The sequence below is a fragment of the Lynx rufus genome, unplaced genomic scaffold (assembly GCF_022079265.1).
Source record: "Lynx rufus isolate CCGP_SWC_20201006 ecotype Redwood Valley unplaced genomic scaffold, mLynRuf1.p SCAF_19, whole genome shotgun sequence".
NCBI lineage: Eukaryota > Metazoa > Chordata > Mammalia > Carnivora > Felidae > Lynx > Lynx rufus.
In genome coordinates this window covers 13042390-13062670 of record NW_025814833.1, presented here as the reverse complement: position 1 = coordinate 13062670, position 20281 = coordinate 13042390, and the positions used below count along the sequence as shown (strand labels likewise).

At 39.7% G+C, this 20281-nt stretch overlaps 1 protein-coding gene across 2 annotated transcripts in view; it reads left to right on the top strand.

Annotated features, from left to right (window-relative positions):
• Positions 1-20281, top strand: part of KLHL13 (kelch like family member 13) — a 202892-nt gene that overhangs the window by 63080 nt on the left and 119531 nt on the right. Inside the window, exon 2 of one of the 2 annotated variants that reach the window (XM_047081852.1) lies at positions 17159-17232. The exons of the other annotated variant lie outside the window; for it this stretch is intronic. Coding sequence (XP_046937808.1) covers positions 17180-17232 — 53 coding nt within the window. The 5' untranslated portion in view covers positions 17159-17179. The remainder of the gene's footprint in view (positions 1-17158; positions 17233-20281) is intronic. 2 annotated transcript variants of the gene reach the window in all.

Sequence of the window (20281 nt, the reverse complement as noted above, 5' to 3'; positions counted from 1 at the left end):
TGGCTGAATGATGTCCCCTCATATAGGTACAGTACATTTTCTTTCTTCATTCACCCACTGGTGACCATTGGGGTTGTTTCCAGTTTTGGCTCCTGTGAATGGTGCCGCTTACATGCACGAGTGAGTTTTTGTTCACTCCTCTGTTTTCAAATCTTCTGGGTATATTTCTAGGGGTCGATGTGCAGGTCGTGTGGTAGTCCTATGTTCAATGTATTCAAGAAGTGCCAAACTTTTTTTTTTTTAATTTTTATGTCTTTATTTTGTTTTGAGAGAGAAAGAGAGACAGTGTGTGCGGGGGGAGGGGCAGAGAGAGAGAGAGAGGGAGACACAGAATCGAATCGGAAGCGGGCTCCAGACTCTGATCTGTCAGCACAGAGCCCGATGTGGGGCTCAAACCCACGAACCGTGAGATCATGACCTGAGTTGAAGTCGGACACTTAACTGAGCCCCCCAGGTGCCGTGGAACTGCCAAACTCTTATTTCCCAGTAGCTGCACCATTTTCTCTTCCCACCAGTAATGCACAAGGCCTCCAATGTCTCCATACACCTGCCAACATTTGTTACTACTGGTTTTGTTTGGTTTTTCATAATAGCCTTCCTGATGGGTGTGAAGTCGTATCTCAGTGTGGATTTGATCTGCATTTTGCTGATGATGAGTGATGTCAAGCATCTTTGCATGTGTTCTTGGTCATTTGTATGCCTCCTTTGGAGCGAGTAGCCATTCAGGTTCTTTGTGCATTTTTTTAATTGGGTTTTTTGTTGTTAAGTCGGAGTTCTGGATATTCCTCATCAGATTTATGAGTTGTAAATCTTTTCTCCCATTCTGGAGGTTGTCTTTTTACCTTTCAGTTTCTTTTCCTTTTCTCATTTTGAAAACATTTATTCGTTTATTTGATTTATGGAATGGGACAGAGTGCAGTACTCAGGCATCCCATGGAGGGGGAAGTGCAGGGGGCTAACCAGCAGCTGGGCCCCCTCCTTCTTCCCTCCAGGCCCAGGAGCTTTGTCCATGCCTGCACTTTGGAGAGGCTTCAGGATGCGTCTTTGACCCACTCCATCTCTGGGTTTTCTCTTTTCTCTAGGCAGCAAGCCTGAAGCTTCAAAACTTTTTATTGATTGAGTTTTTTGAAAGATTATTTTTTTTAAGCAATTTCTACACCCAGTGTGGGGCTCGAACTCACAATCTTGAGATCAAGAGTCACATGCTCCACTGACCGAGCCAGCCCCTTTATTTATTTTTTAAAAATTTTTAATTGAAGTATAGTTGACATACAATATTATGTTAGTTTCAGGTGTATAATTTAGCGATTTGACAATTATCTACGTTAACACATGCTCCCCACCATAGGGGTAGTTACCATCTGTCACCTTACAAAGTTATTACAATGTTACTGATGACATTCTCTATGCTGTACTTTTTCTTCCCATGACTTACTTATTTTATAACTGGAAGTTTGTGCCTCTTAATCCCCTTCACCTGTTTGACCCATCCCCCCCACCCCTCCCCTCTGGCAACCCCCCAGTTCTCTATATTTATAAGTCTGTTTCTATTTTGTTTTGTTTGTTTTGTTTGTTTGTTTTGTTTGTTTTAGATTTTGCATGTAAGTGAAATTATATGGTATTTGTCTTTCTCTGACTTATTTAACTTAGTATCATATGCTCTAGGCCCATCCCTGCTGTTGTGAATAGCAAGATTTCATTTTTTATGGTTGAGTAATATTCCGTTGTACATCTATATGCCACATCTTCTTTATCCATTCGTCTGTTGAAGGACGCTTAAGTTGCTTCCACGTCTTGGCTCTTGTAAAAAAGGCAGCGATAATCAAAGGAGCGCATATATCGGTTTGAATTAGTGTTTTTGTTTCCTTTGGGGAAATGCCCAGAAGTAAATTAAATGGATCATATGGTATTTCTATTTTCAATTTTTTGAGGAACCTTCATACTGTTTTCTACAGTGGCTGCACCAGTTTGCGTTCCCACCAACAGTGCGCGAGGGTTCCCTCTTCTCCACATCCTCATCAACACTTGTTATTCTTGTCCTTTTTATTTTAGCCGTTCTAACTACTGGTGTCAGGTGATGTCTCATTATGGCTTTTGTCCTATCTTGGTTTTTTTTTCAGAGAGAGGGCGATTGGAGGAGAGGGGCAGGGGGCAGGGTTGGAGAGAGAGAGAGAGAGAGAGAGGATTTTTTTTTTATGTTTTTATTTATTTTTGATATATATATATAGAGAGAGAGACAGAGCATAAGTGGGAGAGGGGCAGAGAGAGAGGGAGACACAGAATTTGAAGCAGGCTCCAGACTCCGAGCTGTCAGCACAGAGCCTGACGCAGGGCTCAAACTCACAGACTGAGAGATCACGACCTGAGCCGAAGTCGGACGCTCAACCGACTGAGCCACCCAGGTGCCCCGAGACAGAGGATCTTAAGCAGGCTCCACACTGACACGGGACTTGATCCCACAACCCTGGGATCATGACCTGAGTGGAAACCAAGACTCAGATGTTCAGTTGAGCTACCTAGGTGCCCCTCACTGTGGTTTTGATTTGCATTTCCCTGATAGTGATGTCGAGCATCTTTTCATGTGTCTGTTAGCCAGCTGGATGTCTTTGGAAAAATGTCTCTTCAGGTCATCTGCTCATTTTCAATTAGATTGCTTGTCTGTTTTGGTGTTGAGTTGTTAGAGTTTTAAAAATATATTTTGGATATGAATCCCTTATTGGATATATCATTTGCAAATATCTGCTCCCATTCACTAGGTTGCCTTTTCATTTCATTGATGGCTTCCTTTGCTGGACAAAAGCTTTTTAGTTTGATGTAGTCCCAGTTATTTTTGCTTTTGCTTCCCTCATCTGAGGAGATAGATCCATAAAAATATTGCTAAGACAGATGTCCAAGAGTTTACTACCTATATTTTCTTTTAAGAGTTTTATGGTTGCAGGTCTCACATTTAGATCCTTAGCCCATTTTGAGGTTATTTTTGTATGTGGTATAAGAAAGTGGTCCAGTTTCATTCTGTTGCATGTAGCTGTCCAGTTTTTCCAACACCATTTGTTAAAGAGACCATCTGTTTCCCGTTGTATATGCTTGCCTTCTTTCTCATTGATTAATTGATCATAGAAGCATGGATTTATTCCTGGGCTCTGTCTTCTGTTTCACTGATATATGTGTTTTGTTTTTGTTTTTGTTTTTGTTTTTGTTTTTGTTTTTTGGCCAGTACCATGTTGTTTTGCTTACTGTAGCTTTGTAATGTAGTTTGAAATTTGGGGTTGTGATACTTCCAGCTTTGTTCTTCTTTTTCAAAATTACTTTGGCTATTTAGGATCTTTTGTGGTTCTGTATGAATTTTAGGTTTATTTCTTCTAGTTCTGGAGAAAATACAATTGGTATTTTGATAGATTTTTGCATTGAATCTGTAGATTGTTTTGTGTAGTATGGACATTTAAAAATATTAATTCTTCTAATCCATGACCAAGTTATATCTTTCCATTTATTTGTGTCGTCTCTAGTTTCTTTCATTGTTGTCTTAGAGTTTTCAGAGTACAGGTCTTTCACCGCCAGGGTTAAATTTATTCCTAGGCATTTGATTTGATTTGATTTGATTTTTTGAGAGAGAGAGAGCAAGTTGGGGAGAGGGGCAGAGGGAGAGAGAGGGAGAATCCCAAGCAGGCTTTATGCTTCGTGCAGAGCCTGACACAGGGCTTGATCCCACGACCCTCGGATCATGACCTGAGCCAAAATCAAGAGTTGGACCGCCAATCAAGTGAGCCACCCAGGTGCCCCTGTTTAGGTCATTTTTAAAGTGCGTTTTATTGTATGTAGTTGTAGCTTTAGTATGTCTATGGGAAGAGATGAGCTCATGAACCTCCTACTCCATGTTCCTCACAATCAAAAATTTTTTATCTTGATGAAGCTCAATTATCTTCATTTTCTTCTGCTTTGATGTCATATTTAAGAATCCTTTACCAAATCTGAGAGCATAGCAATTTACCTCTATGTTTTCTTCTATGAATTTTTTCCTGTTAGCGCTAACATGAAGAGGTTAACCCATTTTAATTTTTTTTTAATGTTCATTTACTTTTGAGAGAGAGAGCGTGAGAGAGAGCACATGCGAGCAGAGGAAGGGCAGAGAGAGAGGGAGACCGAGGATCTGAAGCAGGCTCTTCACTGACAGCAGCGAGCCTAACATGGGGCTCGAACCCACAAACCATGGGATCATGACCTGAGGTCAGATGCTCAACCAACTGAGCCACTCAGACACCCCATTTTAGTTAATTTTTGTATATGATTTGAAATGAAAGGTCCAACTTCATTATTTGGCATATGCTATCCAGTTGTGCCCAGTGTTGTTTGTTGGAGATACTGTCCTTAATTTTACCATCAGCTAGAGAGTTTCTACAAAAAAGTTAGTGACATTCTGATAGGGATTATGTTGAATCTTCAGATCGGTTTGGGGAGCATTGGCATCTTAACAATATTAGTTAATCCATGAACATGGGATGTTTTCCCATTTATTTAGATATTATTAATTTTTTTTAGCAACGTTTTGTTCTGAGAGTATCTATTTTGTACTTTCTGTGAAACTTATTCCAAAGTATTTTATTCTTTCTCATGCTGTGATTATTGAAATTGTTTTCTTAATTCCATTTTCATTTTGTTTATTGCAAACGTATAGAAATGCAATTGATTTGGGTATATTGACGTATCTTATAACCTGGCTGAACTCATTTATTAATTCTAGTAGTCTTTTACTTCATTCCTCAGGATTTTCTTTATGCAAGTTCAAGTCATCTGCCAATAAAGGTAGTTTTGTTACCTCCTTTCCAGTCCAGATGCCAGTCATTTCTTCTCCTTGACTGATTCCTTGGCTACTGCTTCTAGCACGTTGTTGAATAGAAGTGGTGTGAGCAGATATCCTTGTCTTGCTCCTGAGATTAGAGGGTAGCATCCAGTCTTTCATTATTAAGTATAATGGTAGTTGTGGGTTGCATTTGTAAGCTAGCTTTCAATGAGTATTTATTTGAATATTGAGTTTTGGGGACCCTCTTAAAATTTAGAGCCTGAGGTGTAACTCCATTCACCTCAGTCCTGCACCTGCCATTTTATTTATTTATTTATTTATTTATTTATTTATTTATTTATTTTTGAGTAAAAAATTGTTTTCTAAGTTTATGTGTTTATTTTGAGAGAGACAGAGAGAGAGAGAGTAGAAGTAGGGGAGGGGCAGAGAGAGAGAGAGGGATAGAGGATCCAAAGCGGGTTCTGTGCTGACAGCAGAGAGCCCGATGTGGGGCTCAAACTCACGAACCAGTGAGATCATGACCTGAGCTGAAGTCGGACGCTTAAGTGACTGAGCCACCCAGGCGCCCCTGCACCTGCTGTTTTAATTTTTTTTTAACGTTTATTTATTTTTGAGAGAGAGAGCAAGCAGGGGATGGGGCAGAGAGAGACACACACACAGAATCTGGAGCCGGCTCCAGGCTGTGAGCTGTCAGCACAGAGCCCGACGCGGGGCTTAAACTCATGAACCACGAGATCACGACCTGAGCCAAAGTCAGACGCTTAACTAGTTGACTGAGCCACCCAGGCGTCCCCGCACCTGCCATTTTAAGATTGGGGGTGATGGTGCCTGCTGGCTCAGTCAGTAGAGCATGTCATGAGTTCAAGCCCCATGTGTGGTGTAGAGTGTACTTAAAAAAAATTTTTTTTTTAATTTGGGGGAAATTGTACAAACTTCGGGATTCTGGATTCATATTGCTGTGCAAGGTGCTTTATATTCTCTTCCTGTTTTAAAGAAAACAAAACAATTCTATAAATCACCATTCATGCATTTTATTGTAATGGTGAGCTTAATTTATGAACGAAAACGTCAAGATTCAATCAGTAGGCCTGTGCACAAAGAAAAAGCTTTGGCTGTAGATCAAATGGTAAAGCAAATCACAAATGATTCCTACTTTAAATTTTTGACTCATCGGTGAACGATGGACCCAATTAAACCCCATAATACAATTTCCACCGTGGATATATAAGATTGTACAAATGATAGAGCTGCCTGCCCTTCTCTTCCTGCCTTCTTTCGTGTTGTTAAATTTGATAAACGTACCTGTTATGGACCCAGGAGAACTATTCTCTATCCAGACCTGCCTCCTGCACTCCCTCGGGTCCCTTGCACAGTAAACGTTGAGTGGCCCAATTAATAAAGTGGAGACGTGTATGTTGCAAAGCTCTTAATCGGAAACATTGGCTTTCTATTGAGCTCGAATTAGTGAATTGTCACTTACCAATTATTACCATAGTTGAAGGTTACTTACTAAAAAGAAGTACAACACTAGTGAATGGACTACACTAATTATGATCAGGCCAGGTTTTTATTGTTGTTTTTCATTTAATTGACTCGTTTTGATTATGAATGAATGGGATATTAAATAGTATTGTATCTTATGGGCTCCTGGGTGGCTCAGTGGGTTGACATCCTACTTCGGCTCAGATCACGATCTCATGGTTCATGAGTCTGAGCCCCGTGCCGGGCTCTGTGCTGACAGCTCGGAGCCTGGAGCCTGCTTCAGATTCTGTGTCTCCCTGTCTCTCTGCCCCTCCCTCTCTCAAAAATAAATAAACATTAAAAAAAATTTTTTTTAAATAGTATTGTATATTTTTAAAAGGAAATTCTTTGTATTTTTAATTTAATGTTGAACAATAGGGTAAACCTTTAGGAAGGCAGATTACTATCAAATACTCCATTTGTTTTCTGAGATTGTGGTCTATAGAGTGGATCTTAGTTAAAGAGGGTTCTTAATTCAATATTAATAGCTAATCATGTGGGTAGAACTCAATATATTCTTCTTGGTCAGAATAATAAGTATTATGTATAATATCTTATATATAACATATAAATGTATATTATTTATATATATAGTTATATATATATATATATATACACATACATAATATACATAGACTAATCTCATCTGTGTGAATTTTTCAAAATTTTCCCATAAAAATTTTATTCAAAATATAGTCAGGATTCTCCTCATATTCACCTAAGTTATTTTGAGGAATGATTAATACTTTTTCTTTTTAAAGAAACACTATATGGAATTGATCACTGTGAAAGAAATACTTTTATTTCTTTTTGCTACTGTTTAGATGCTGCTCAGCATTTAAAGCATGGACTTTAGATTTCAGCTATAGATTGATTTGAAAACCAGAATCCATCAGCTTACGGATCTCTTGTGCAAAGACAATTAAATGATTCAATCTTTACTTTTATAATACCAGAAGAATATAATGTAATAAAATCCCTGTGTTGCATCTCGATTTTTCAGCAGTCACTTGGAACTTGATTATTCTATTATCTTGGACATACAAGCATTTTTGTTTTAAGATCGCTTGTGAATCTCATTTTGCTTGGATAAACAGCTTTCTGGTAAGATGATTACTGTAATATAAAACCACTTGAGAATTTTACCCTTTGGAACATTGAGGACAAATTGAATTATGGCCTGCTAACGTGCAATTGGGGAAAAAAAACAACCACCTTCACCTGCTTGTTTAAACTCACCCCCAATTGGAAGCTTTAATAGACGATTCCGCTTAGTTTCCTTCTCCAGTAAAATGCACAGTAATTTTTTTTCTCTTTCCTGAATTTTGGTATAGACTTCATTTTTGAATTTCTCGTAAGCCTTCTTTCTCTCTCATTGTCTTTCCCTTGTTTGCGGTTCTTAGAGGGAGATATAGGACTTCCCATGGTAAATAGGCCCTGAGAGATGTCTCACTATCTTTTGAAGGTGACAGTGTGGAAAAGAGCAGTAGGTTGTGCAATGAATGCGCCCTTAAAACGGCTGGGGCTTTTCTCCCAGTTTTACCCACGCATACAAACCCACGCGACTGAGCTCAAACCTCTTTGCTTTTGCTTACTCTTCCTGTTGTGGTTCTTTTTCGGTGAAAGGCCTCTTCAGAAACTTGCCTCCTGGTTGACACAGCTTTATTATTGATTTTGGGGAATACTTTACATATTATGAACACTAACCTGCCGGTTACGTGTTGCGGGTTTCCTCCTCATCCCCCCACCTGCTGCTGTCGCTTGTCCGTATGTTCGGGGCGCAGTCGTACCCTAGAGAATCGTAACCTTTCTTTCTTTTTACTAACAAATTGACAAACTATTTTCTTTTTTTTTTTTTTAACATTTATTTATTTTTGAGAGAGCGAGACCGAGCACAAGTGGGGGAGGGGCAGAGAGACAGGGGCGCGCAGAATCCGGAGCAGGCTCCAGGCTCTGAGCTGTCAGCACAGAGCCCGACACGGGGCTCAGACTCACAGACCACGAGATCATGACCTCAGCCAAAGTCCTACGCTTAACCAACTGAGCCACCCAGGCGCCCCACCATTTTCATATTCTTTATGGCTTCTGCGTTTTGTGTTGGCCCTCAGAAAGATTTTATTTTTGCCTCTTTAAAAATATATATTCTTTTTTATCTTCTACTGTTACAGTTTTAGTTTTTCACGCTCAGTTATTTATTCCATCTGTGGGATGTATCTGTATGGTGTAGATGGGATTTCAGTTTTTTTCCCTAACTTAGCCAGTTTCCCCAAACCTCTTTATTGAGAGATTCACCATTTTTTGTTACCCAACCTGAGTACCACTTTCTCCACATAGCTAATAACCATAAGCACTTGGATCTGTTTGGGGACTTTATTCTATGGATCCCCCTGTCCCCATACTGGTACCGCACGGTTATAGTTACCGTAACTTTACAGTACATTGTACTATCGACTGCGAAAGGTTGCATCGTCCCTTATTTTTCTGTTTTAAAACATTTTGGGTGATTTTCTTTTTCCAATGAACTGAGGATTCAACATACAAAATAGCCATCCTCTGCCACCAAAAAGAACTTAGGACCCTTTGCCAATGTGATTGGAATTGTGTTGAATTTCTATACGAATTTTGAGGGAACTTCGCATCTTTGTCATGTTGAGTTTTTCTATTCGATATTTGTATATATTTATCCCTGTATCCATTTATTCATGTCCTTTATGGTTTTACAAACCAGTAAAATTTTATTGTTTGTAAGTCTTCCGGGTTTCTTTTTTAAGCTCATTCCTAAGTAGTTTACAAATTTTGTTGGAAGAGAAGACATCTTTGTCTTTATGGGGCTGATTTTGCTGTAGTGGGCATTTTACTGTATTAGTTTTCCAGTTGATTCTTCTAAGCTCTCTATAAAAACGATGTTATCTGTCAGTCATTAATTCTTAAAGTGTGATCCGTGGTCTCCCAGCAGGAACAGCCCTTGTGAACTTCTTTGAAAAGCAAATTCTTGGGGCACCCAGTTGGCTCCGTCAGTAGAGCATGCAACTCTTGATCTCGGGGTTGTAAGTTTGAGCCCCACATTGGGTGTAGAGATCACTTAAAATAAAATATTAAAAAAAAAAAAAGAAAAAAAATTCTCTAGACCTATCCCACATCAACTGAATGAGAAATGCTGGATGCTGGGGGTGAGGCCCAGCAATCTCGGTTTATCTCGCTTTCTAGAGGATTCTGCTACATACTCAAAGTTTGTGGACCACTGATGTAAATAATGATTTTTATTTTTTCTTGCCCATATTTTCTTTTTTTTTGGTTTTTAATTTTTGCATGTTTATTTTTGAGAGAGAGAGAGAGAGAGAGAGAGAGAGAGAGAGAGAAAGAGCCTGAGTGAACAGGGAAGGGGTAGAGAGAGACGGAGACACAGAATCCGAAGCAGGCTCCAGGCTCCGAGCTGTCAGCACAGAGCCCGACGCGGGGCTAGAACTCAAGAACCGCGAGATCATGACCTGAGCTAAAGTTGGATGCTTAACTGACTGAGCCACCCAGGCGCCCCTTGCCCATATTTTCTTTTCTCATTTCTTTTTTTTCTTGCAAGATGTTTGTGTAACAGTGCTTAATGAATTATGTGGAATGGACTTTGACTGAAGAGGCTGAGACAGATTGCTAACTTCCAAAAGTAAGACTGTAGACAGGAATGGTGAGAAATGCACTATTCCCTGACCAGGTGAATGGGGGAAACGAAACCTTAGTGACAGGGAGATTGAGTGAGGGAGACTGAGTGTATAATTTAGGGTAAGGATTTTGGTGGGTAGCAGAGAGAGGTATGATTCAATATGAAACATGACAGTGTCACTCCGGTAGATAAGAGTTATAACACTGTAACATTGAAGGAGACGAAGACAGCTAAAGCTTGGCAGTTGACCTTTAAACATCCATTAGAGAAAGTTTAGCCCTTGTTACAAGAGGGCAACCACTATTAGAAAAACCAGATAGAGGGGCACCTGGATGGTTCCATCGGTTGAGCATCTGACTTCAGCTCAGGTCATGATCTCACGGTTCATGGTATCGAGCCCCGTGTCCAGCTCTGTGCTGACAGCTCAGAGCCTGGAGCTACTTCAGTTTCTGTGTCTCCCCCTCTCTCTGCCCCTCTCCCGCACATGCTCTGTCTCTGTCTCTCAAAAATAATAAATAAACGTTAAAAAAAAAAGGGGGGGGAAGAGTGGTACTGTTGTAAGAGGCAGTGGAACTTCATGCTGTAAGCTGTAATGGTAATGACCACATGGTGGTCCGTGGGCAGATCGCCTCCGTGACTTTTGGAAGAAAACTGAAATTGTCAAGGACAGTGCATCCTGGCATGCGGCCAGGGGAAAGGGAGAAACTTCTGGGACATGAGGGATCGAGTCTTTTTGGTAGGAGTTTAGGCCAACAACTAGCTGTTCTACCTCTCTGGACCCCCTCGTTACAGCACAAAAATGCTGATAAGGAGGAAAGCAGACAAGTTGATCACTCGCATAAATGTTCTGAAATCCAGTACAGCTGCAACCTTTAAGACGGCACAACCTTTATTATTTTTAGTGTTGCAGATGTTCTTATGGGTGCATATGTGGGAGCATCCTACACAATCCGCTCCAGTTCTAGATTTACTCAAGGGGGGAAAAATCACCACCCAGCTCAACACCTAGGACTGACGTGTTTAGGGTAGGAGGGCGTCTTCAGTGCCATGGGTGGGAGGCGAGTGTGGTGTCTTTCCTCTGTGAAAGCTGAAAGATTTGATAGTCTTAACACTCTGTGACATTTTTAAAACTTGTCCCAGAGAATACAATTCTATTTCTTAAACGCCACTCTTTGCAATTTCAAGGTGATTTTGAATTTGTACTGCTTGATTGAGAGAAGTACCATTATGCAGTTTTTCTACACGGTGCCCTTTTTCAATTTTGTAGTGTATTACACTTTTCACTGATCTTTTCTGTCCGCTTTTCTTATCAGTGTGCTTAACAAAATTTTATTCGAAGGCAGGTGATCCTAGACACTCTGGGTTTGTTTTCTGTAACATAAGGTTAATTCATCAGCAGTGTTTACCTTTCATGGTGTAAGATTGGTTAGACATTTCTCAAATCTCATTATTTTTTTTATTATTTTTTTAATTTTTATTTTTTTTATTTTTATTTTTTAATTATTTTTTAATTAAAAAATTTTTGTTTAATGTTTATTCATCTTTGAGAGACAGAGAGAGACAGAGCATGAGTGGGGAAGGGGTAGAGAGAGGGCACAGAATCCGAAGCAGGCTCCAGGCTCCAAGCTGTGAGCACAGAGCCCGATGCGGGGCTCGAACTCACAAACTCTGAGATGAAGCTGGATGCTCAACCGACTGAGCCACCCAGGTGCCCCTCAAATCTCATTATTTTTAAAGCTATTGGCTCTTGGGCAGAGTGGGAAAGAGTGAGACAGTGGATTTTAATTAAATGCTAAGTCCAAAACTGGAGATCTCTGTTTGAAATATCATCTAAACATACGATAGGTTTGTGTGAAATATTAGACTTGTGAATCACTTAAACGCTTCAGAGTAAAATTGGTTGAACTGATGCAAGTTATTGCAACAATCCAAAACAGTCTTATCTGTTTCATTTCTGGTGCACTAAGTAGAACATTCTAAGGGCAAAACCACAATTATGTCTTTGTCAGGTGTGTACTCTGCGTCATGATCAGTTTTCCTTGTATTCGTGAGAATGTCATGACTGTGGAGACGTGTGTCTTTTTCATTATAATGCATGTCTGCGTCTGTTGTTGTCCTATCTTTTTCCTGAATCTTTGGAAGCATTCTGTCCATCTATATCTGCGGGCCTTTATATGTCATATCTTGTCTGCTCATCCACATGGTCCCCACTTTCATGTACTACGCTGTTTTGTTTCCTTTTATGAAAATATTTCAAACATACAGAAAAGAACAGAGACCAGTATAACGAGCCCTCATATGCCCACCACTTAGCTGTGATAGCTTAACATTTTGCCATCTTTTTTTTCAGATACCTATTAAAGTGTTAAATACAGGTGAAGCTTTTAGCCTCTCTCTCCTCGGGGAGGAGTTAAAATAGCGGAGGAACAGGGCTACCTTGTCCCTTGAACACAACTAGATGGTCTGTCCCTCCCCAGTTGCATTTCTCCCCTTTTCTCTCCCGAGGTAACACTATCCCAAATTGGGGGTTTATCATCCCCATGAATATTTTAATGCTTTTTCTGTATTCATATGTGTGTATGTGTATATCCATATATGAATCCACACACGTATTGTCTTACATGCTTTTGAAATTTATAACACAATATGGTACTTCTTCAGTTTACATTTTTGTGTAATGTCATGCTTTTCGGTTTTACCTGCCCTAGTATCCCCCATTATCAAAACAAAATAAAACAGGGGCTCCTCGGTGGTTCAGTTGATTAAGCATCCAACTCTTGATCTCAGCTCAGGTCTTGATCTCAAGGCTGTGAGGTCAAGCCCCACGTTGGCTCCACACTGGGCACGAAGCCTACTTAAAAATGAATGAATGAGTGAATAAATAAGTAAAACAGAACAAAACATCTACCTCCACCCTATATCGCCCCTCCAACTGCCACCTATTTTTTGTGCTCCTTATTAAAGTGAAACTCTGCAAGAGTTTCATGTACTCGTTTCCTCTCTTTCATTCTCTCTTGAACCCATGCTAATCAGCCATTTTCTCCACCATTCCATGTAAACCACTCTTATCAAGGTGTCCAGTGACCTCCATGTTACCAAATCGTGTTGTAATTTCTCAGTTCCTCACTTCACCTCTCAGCAGTATCTGACACACTTGATCACTTCTTTCTTTATACTACACTTGATTTAACCGTCTAGGTTACCACACCTTCCTTTCTCCTACCTCGTGGCCACACCTCCTTATTTCTTTTGCTGGCTCCTCTTTATTTTTCTATTTCGAAACAAGTTGAACAGAAAAGTATAGAATGGCAAGTGAACATTCCTCCCAAACTTCTATTCCCTCTCACCAGTAATGGACATAAACAGACTTTGTACATGTGTGTGTGTGAATTTCATAGGGGAACCAATGCCTCATTTCAAATTGTATGTTTTTAATTGCATTCTTTACATGCACATTGTATTTATATGACTATAATGTCTTACTGTTTTTATTGATTAATTGTGTGTGTACGTGTGTGTGTGTGTGTGTGTGTGTGTGTGTGTAAGCTAAAATCATTAGCCCTTTGTTGTCTCTCATGTGTGCGTGGTGAATGTGTCTTTCCTAGTTCATCAAATGCCATTTGGCCTTGTGATATTTTTTAAAGCACAGAGTTCTAATTTTTTTGTATAATTACACTTAACGGCTTTTTTCTCTTACGGTTCCTTGACTTGGGGTCCTGCTTACCTTCTCTACTGCATGATTATAAGTAATTTCACTTGGATTCTCTTTGGTACTGTTTCAGAGTTTCATTTTATCCCTTTGATCTATCTGGCATTTATTTAGGATGCCCTAATGTGATGTGCAGTGGGATAAACTTATTTATTTTTCTAAATGGCTACCCGATTGTTCCCTTCTTATTTCATCCTTTCTTTCGCCTTGCTTGCTCGACGGCTGCCATTACCATCGAGTAATTCCTGGACAAGTTTGAGTTCCTTGCGAGTTCTTGAAAGAATTTATTTTGTGTTGGGTTTTTTTTTAAGTTCGTTATTATTATTGTTTTTTAGTAATCTCTACACCCAATGTGGGACTCGAGCTCACGACCCCTTAGATCAAGGGTCGCATGCTCTTCTGACTGAGCCAACCAGGTACCCCTGTTCATGTTTGTCGTATTTTTCAAACCACTGCAGTGTGGTTCTCCCCACCTGTGTTCAAACTACTCTTGAAAAAAAAGGTAATCACTGACTTTATAGCTGTCGAATCAGTTAGCTGGTAGCTCACTCGTTCTGGGCAGAACTTGAAACAGTCGAATCCCCTCCAGCCACTATTCTTCGGAACCTGCCTCCTTCCTTAGCTTTAATCGCACATTTCTCTTAGTTTCCCTCCTACCTATTTTCTCTCTCTCTCTGCCAGCTTATCTTCCTTGGTTCCTTGCACAACAGTGTTTTGGGGATTACCCTTTCTCATGGCGAAGGCGCTTCTGAGGAATATTTCCCAATTTCATTACTCCAGCTCTTAACTGGCTGCATATCCTTGTATTTTCATTTCTACTTCCGATCTAAATCAAGGTTTAGACGCTTTCTGTCTTCCGTTGTCTGTTTGGTGCTATCTGGTGTGCCCTAGAGTACTTCGGTGTGTCTACACCAAACCATTGTTCTCCTTCCTTGCGGTATTTTTCCTTTTTTGCTATACCCTGCCTCGCTTGATATCATTACCATTTCCCCAGTTACTTAAATAGATTTTGTCTTTGCTGTCACCTTATCCCTTTAATATCTGTGAGTCCCGAGTCCTGGTTTTCCCTGGTGATCCCCATAGCTCTTCTCTGTGCTCTTAATTCATGCTCTGACTATGGGAGTGGTTTCTGAACTGGTCTTGTAGTTTCTGAACTAGTCTCTGGAAACTTGTAGTTTCTCTCTCTCTCTGATCTACCCCCACGTTGCAAGTAGTGTTAACTTTTCTTTTAATGTTTATTTATTTGTTTTGAGAGAGAGAGAGCACAAATAGGGGGAGGGGAAAAGAGAGAGGGAGAGAGAGAATCCCAGGCAGGCTCCATACTCAGCACAGAGCCCAGTGCAGGGCTCGATCTCACGATCGTGAGATCATGACCTGAGCCGAAATCAAGAGTGAGATGCTTGACTGACTGAACCGCCCAGGCACCCCAGCAGTGTTAATTTCCTAATATATATATTTGGTCATACAGATTCCTTGATTGAAAACAGCTAGTTTTAGTTAAATCTTGCATAAATGGATCACTGTTTACATTGTTTACTTCCTCTCCCTTCCTAAGTTCACTAACGCGAGACTGAAGAAATGGAAAAATTCGAAAGGACAAAGAACAGGAGTGGAAACATTGACAATCGTGTACTTTAATCTTTTACCTGGTCAGAGGAAGTTACAACTTCAGAATCTCTCCCGACACGAGCTTTTGGGAGAAACCAACATCTTCTTCCCATAGAACTCCTCATATTTCCAGACTCAGAGGCATCTGGTCTGCAGAAGGCAGGAATAAATCTTGAGATTGAAAATGTGGGCTGTTCTTTGAAAGTCTTTATAGTAAGTGGGTGGAGTTCCATGTCCCGACGACATCCACTACTCTGTGCCTTGGGAAACCAGAGGTTTATTATCTGGAGGCTTTGGATGGGAAAGCCCCAGACTCTGAGATATAGTGCAGCCGGTGGATTCATTGAAACCGTGGGATCGAGTGAAAGTTCTAATACCTCATTCTGGGGACCTGTATGTTCCACTCTAGATGCAGTTGATGAAAAGGGACATGAATTATTTATTTTCACATTGCCAGATTCCTAAGAACAATCTAGCTATGGCTGTTTACCTCTTGGCACATCTTCTAAAAAAACAGTTGTAGAGCCTAAAAAAAACAATTAAAATTTCTCAACACCTCTGGGGCGCCTGGGTAGCTCAGGCAGTCGAGCGTCTGACTCTTGGTTTCCGCTCAGGCCATGCGTGATCCCAGGGTCGTGGGATTGAGCCCCTCGTTGGACTCCGTGCAGGGCGTGAAACCTGCTTGAAATCCCCCCTCTCTCTCTCCCTCTGCCCCTCTTCCCCTGCTTGCACGGTCTCTTTCTAAACTAAAATGTAAAAAAGTTTCTCAACACCTCAAAATTCTCTCACCGCTTCAGCATTTTTGGAAAAGGTAAGTCAAAGGTCAGTTGATTTTGAGATGCTTAAAACTTTTTTTCATTGAGGCTACTCAGTTTCTTGTAATAACAGAAAATATGATTGTGTAAATAAATATAAATGCTATATTGCCATTTGATTTTTTTTTTTTTAGAATTATGAAGACCCAAGAAATAGAAGGCAGGAAACAATGAAGAGAACCTTTTTCTCTAGCTTAATTATTTTAGGTCTTTATATAGCTTCATTACAAACAATTATATAAGCAAACTAAATTGCATAGTCTACATCTTTATCTCCCCAGTGCAGTAAATTGATTTTATCAACAAGAAACCTTTAACTAAAATATACATTCCTGCTTCCCAATATATTTGAAATCAATAGAGCACGTGAAATATACTCTACATCTCCCATGCAAAGCATTCACATTTACTAGAAACAGTATATTAGACTCAGTTTGCTGTAACCCCACCTGCTCTTTTTCCATTAAAAAACCACCACCGAAATAAAAATTCAGTCCAGATCAAGAAAACAACCCCCCTGTTACCTATTCTGTATTTTGAAGCTTTCAAAATCTTATTATACCTTTCTAGCTTTAATTCGGACCAACCACTTCTAAAATTGTGGGCCCTGCTTACGGGCTTTCGAGACTTTGTGTGCTCCTGGTAACGTGGGATGTAGGGCTGTGTATCTCCTTGGCAAATGTTGGCCTCCGCTCTCCACCTCCAACTTCTCTGGTCTCCCCCAACTTCATGCAGGATCTCAGGTCTCCTTAGGGTTAATCGAACTTCCTGTGTACCTGGTTGTTATTCTAATGATTTCACCAGAAATGTAGTCGATACTGTCTAATGAGTCAGTTTGGAATTTTGAAGATAATTTAACAATTGCAGATTCAATTCCTTTAACGTTCTTCATTTTCTTAATTTTCATAAGCTAGAACATGGATGTCAGGAACATGGACGTACATTTTTGTCTTTCGGTCACAAAATGTGTCACGTATTACATAGATAGAATAATTTGAAAATTTTAGTATTGATTTTTATAGTAAATATTGACTTCTTTTCCTCCTGAACAGGTCATTATCCCAGTTTTAGAGATGATGGATCATCTTCATAGAGGGGAATCAGTTGCTGCAATACTCCGTAACCGGTATATTTATGGAAGCAATTTGCCTTATAAGTTATATAATGTCTCTTCTGCCTGTGTTTATACCTGAAGTTGGTACTTAATGAATATGTGTTGAATGCCTGGATTAATATACACTATTTGCTGCGTGAGTGAACAAAAGAATGAACAAAGGAATGAGAGATGGAATGAAGAACATGTCAGTGACCATGGGTTCTGAGCTGACAAAAAAATAGAGAATAAAATTGGAAATCATAATTAGTGTGAGTTGTGACCCCCTGACATTCAGTAAATGGAGCCATTGACTTGAAGTTTTTGTTTTAAGCATATCAGTGAATACATACAGGTATCCATTGCTTGACAATAGATGTCTCAACCAAGTAGTTTTTAAAATAGCACTGCCCTGTGATTGTACATTTCTGTTATTCAAAAATCCAGTTAAAGCTTTTCTCAGGCTGTAATGAGAAATTCAGAACTTTCTCTGACAACTTGTGATTTTTAAAGTCATGGTTTAAAGAAACGTAGCCTTTGCTTTGTAGGTGTGAAAGAGTATCCCTTATTCCCAATAGTTGAATTGTATGGTTTGGGTGAATCGTTTGAAGTAATATGCTGGAGTTGTGTACATCATGGCTCAAACGCTTACTGGTCGTCTAGACTTGTGCAAATTTCTTAATTGCACAAGTACCTTAACTTTCTCATCTATGAATTGGGCATAATAATATTGGTTGTTTTAAGGATTACATAGGTGTCTGTGGGGTATGGAGAGAGAGAGAGAGAGAGAGCGCGCTTGGCAAATAATGCATGGTATGTTGGTACTATTACTGAAACGTAAATGTGGGATTTTAACTATTTGGAAATATAATACTGTGTTTCTGAATTCTGATATGATTTAAAATAGGTGCATCTTAGAAGAACATGAAAAGACAGAAAAGTTCGAAGTAAGAAGGGGCCGTATATAAAGTCAGTTATTCGACAGATACAATACTAGGGATTTTACATAATAATCCTATTAGGGAAATAATATATGAAAGGTGCCTGTTGGTTGAAATGTGTACTGTCGTGTGGGCAAGGTGCCGTAAGGTAGACTTCTTCAGAGACACAGAAAGCAAGTAAGTCATAGCAGGAATAATGTGTGGCCATGTTGAGGGAAAAGAGAGAAGAAAAGAATAACCGGGGGGAGGGGGTGAATTCCTAACAGTGCATTGAGTCTGTGGGGTCCAAGCACCGCTGAGTAGGAGGGTCTATAACACACATTTGGAAGAGGAAATAGTGGAAGGGCTGACTTCCAAAGGTCAAGTCCATAACGGAGGTAGTTATAGCATACTTGAATTTGTTTCCATTACTTTTTATGGAGCTATAATTAAATGCAGTAAAATATGCAAGCACGTAAATACACATCTCGATTGTTTTTTACGCATGCACACATCCAGGTTACCACAGCTCAGAGCAAGATATAAAACAATTCCACCCCGCCAGAGAATTACCTTGTTCCCCTTTCTAGTCTTTCTGTCGCCTCCACTCCTTCTGAAGAGAACGATTATGCTGACTAATGTGGTAGTGTTGCTTGTTCTTGAACTTCATGTAAATGGAGTGAGACACACTGTTGAATTCTTTAGTGTATGGCTTCTTTAGATTTTTTGAAATTTTGAAATAATGTTTTTGAAATTTATCGTGATCCCTGCAGGTATCAGTAGTTATTTCTGTTTTACTGCTGTGTGGCATTCCTTTTTTTTTTTTTTAACTATACCACAATTTGTTTATCCATTTTCTTTTCTTTCTTTCTTTCTTTCTTTCTTTCTTTCTTTCTTTCTTTCTAAAGACAGTCTTTATTTTTTAATTTTTTTATTACATTTATTTATTTTTGAGAGACATAGTGAGACAAAGTGAGAGTGGGGAAGCGTCAGAGAGGGAGGGAGACCCAGAATCTGAAGCAGACTCCAGGCTCTGAGCTGTCAGCACAGAGTCCGACGCGGGGCTCAAACTCACGGACCGCGAGATCATGACCTGAGCCAAAGTCGGACGCTTAACCAACTGAGCCACCCAGGCGCCCCTTTGTTTTTTATTTACTTTTAACTAGGCTCCACACCTAACATGGGGCTTGAACTCACGATCCTGAGATCAAGAGTCGCATGCTCTACTGACTGAGCCAGCCAGGCACGCCTAGGTACCCTTTTTAATTTTAGCCATTCTCTTGAGTATGTAGTGGCTTCTCATTATGGATTTCACTTTGCATTTTCCTCATGTGTAATGATGCGAGTATATTTTCATATGTGTATTAGCTATTTGTCTATCTTTTAGAAGTATCTGTTCGAATCCTTTGCCCATTTTAAAATTTGGCTTGTTGTTTTCTTTTTGCATTTGAGGAGTTTTTAAGTTTATTCTGAATATTTAGATATATTGCATCATAAATATTTTCTTCCAGTCTGTGGCTTGCCATCCCATTTTTGTGGCTTTTGATGAGCGGAATTTTTTTTTTTATTTCGCTGAAGTTCAATTGATCCTTTTGTTCTTTTATACTCATGCTTTTTGCATCTTAGACAGGAAACCCTTGCCGTCCCAAATTTGAGGCTTTCTTCCTGAAATGTTATGGTTTTAGCCCTCACATTATAAGTTCATTCTTGACCAGAAACCAAAGAATCTGAATAGTTAATAAGAACACTTTATAAAAGAAAAGTCTCTGTAGTTTTTTTTTATTAAAAAAAAAATTTTTTTTTAACGTTTATTTATTTTTAAGAGACAGAGCACAAGCAAGGGAGGGGCAGAGAGAGAGGGAGACCCAGAATCCGAAGCAGGCTCCAGGCTCTGAGCTGTCGGCACAGAGCCCGATGCGGGGCTCGAACCCACAAACCTTGAGATCATGACCTGAGCCGAAGTCAACCGCTTAACCGACTGAGCCACCCAGGCGCCCTGAGTCTTTTTATAGTTTTAATTCTAAGTTAATACCTTTGTACATGACGAGGTAACTGAATTGGAACCTGAGCCATACTTGACAAGGCATAAGGAACTAGTTGTGTGACTAGTTTATAACACAGCAACTTTTGATTTCCTGCTGTTCTAATCTTTCTTATTATAA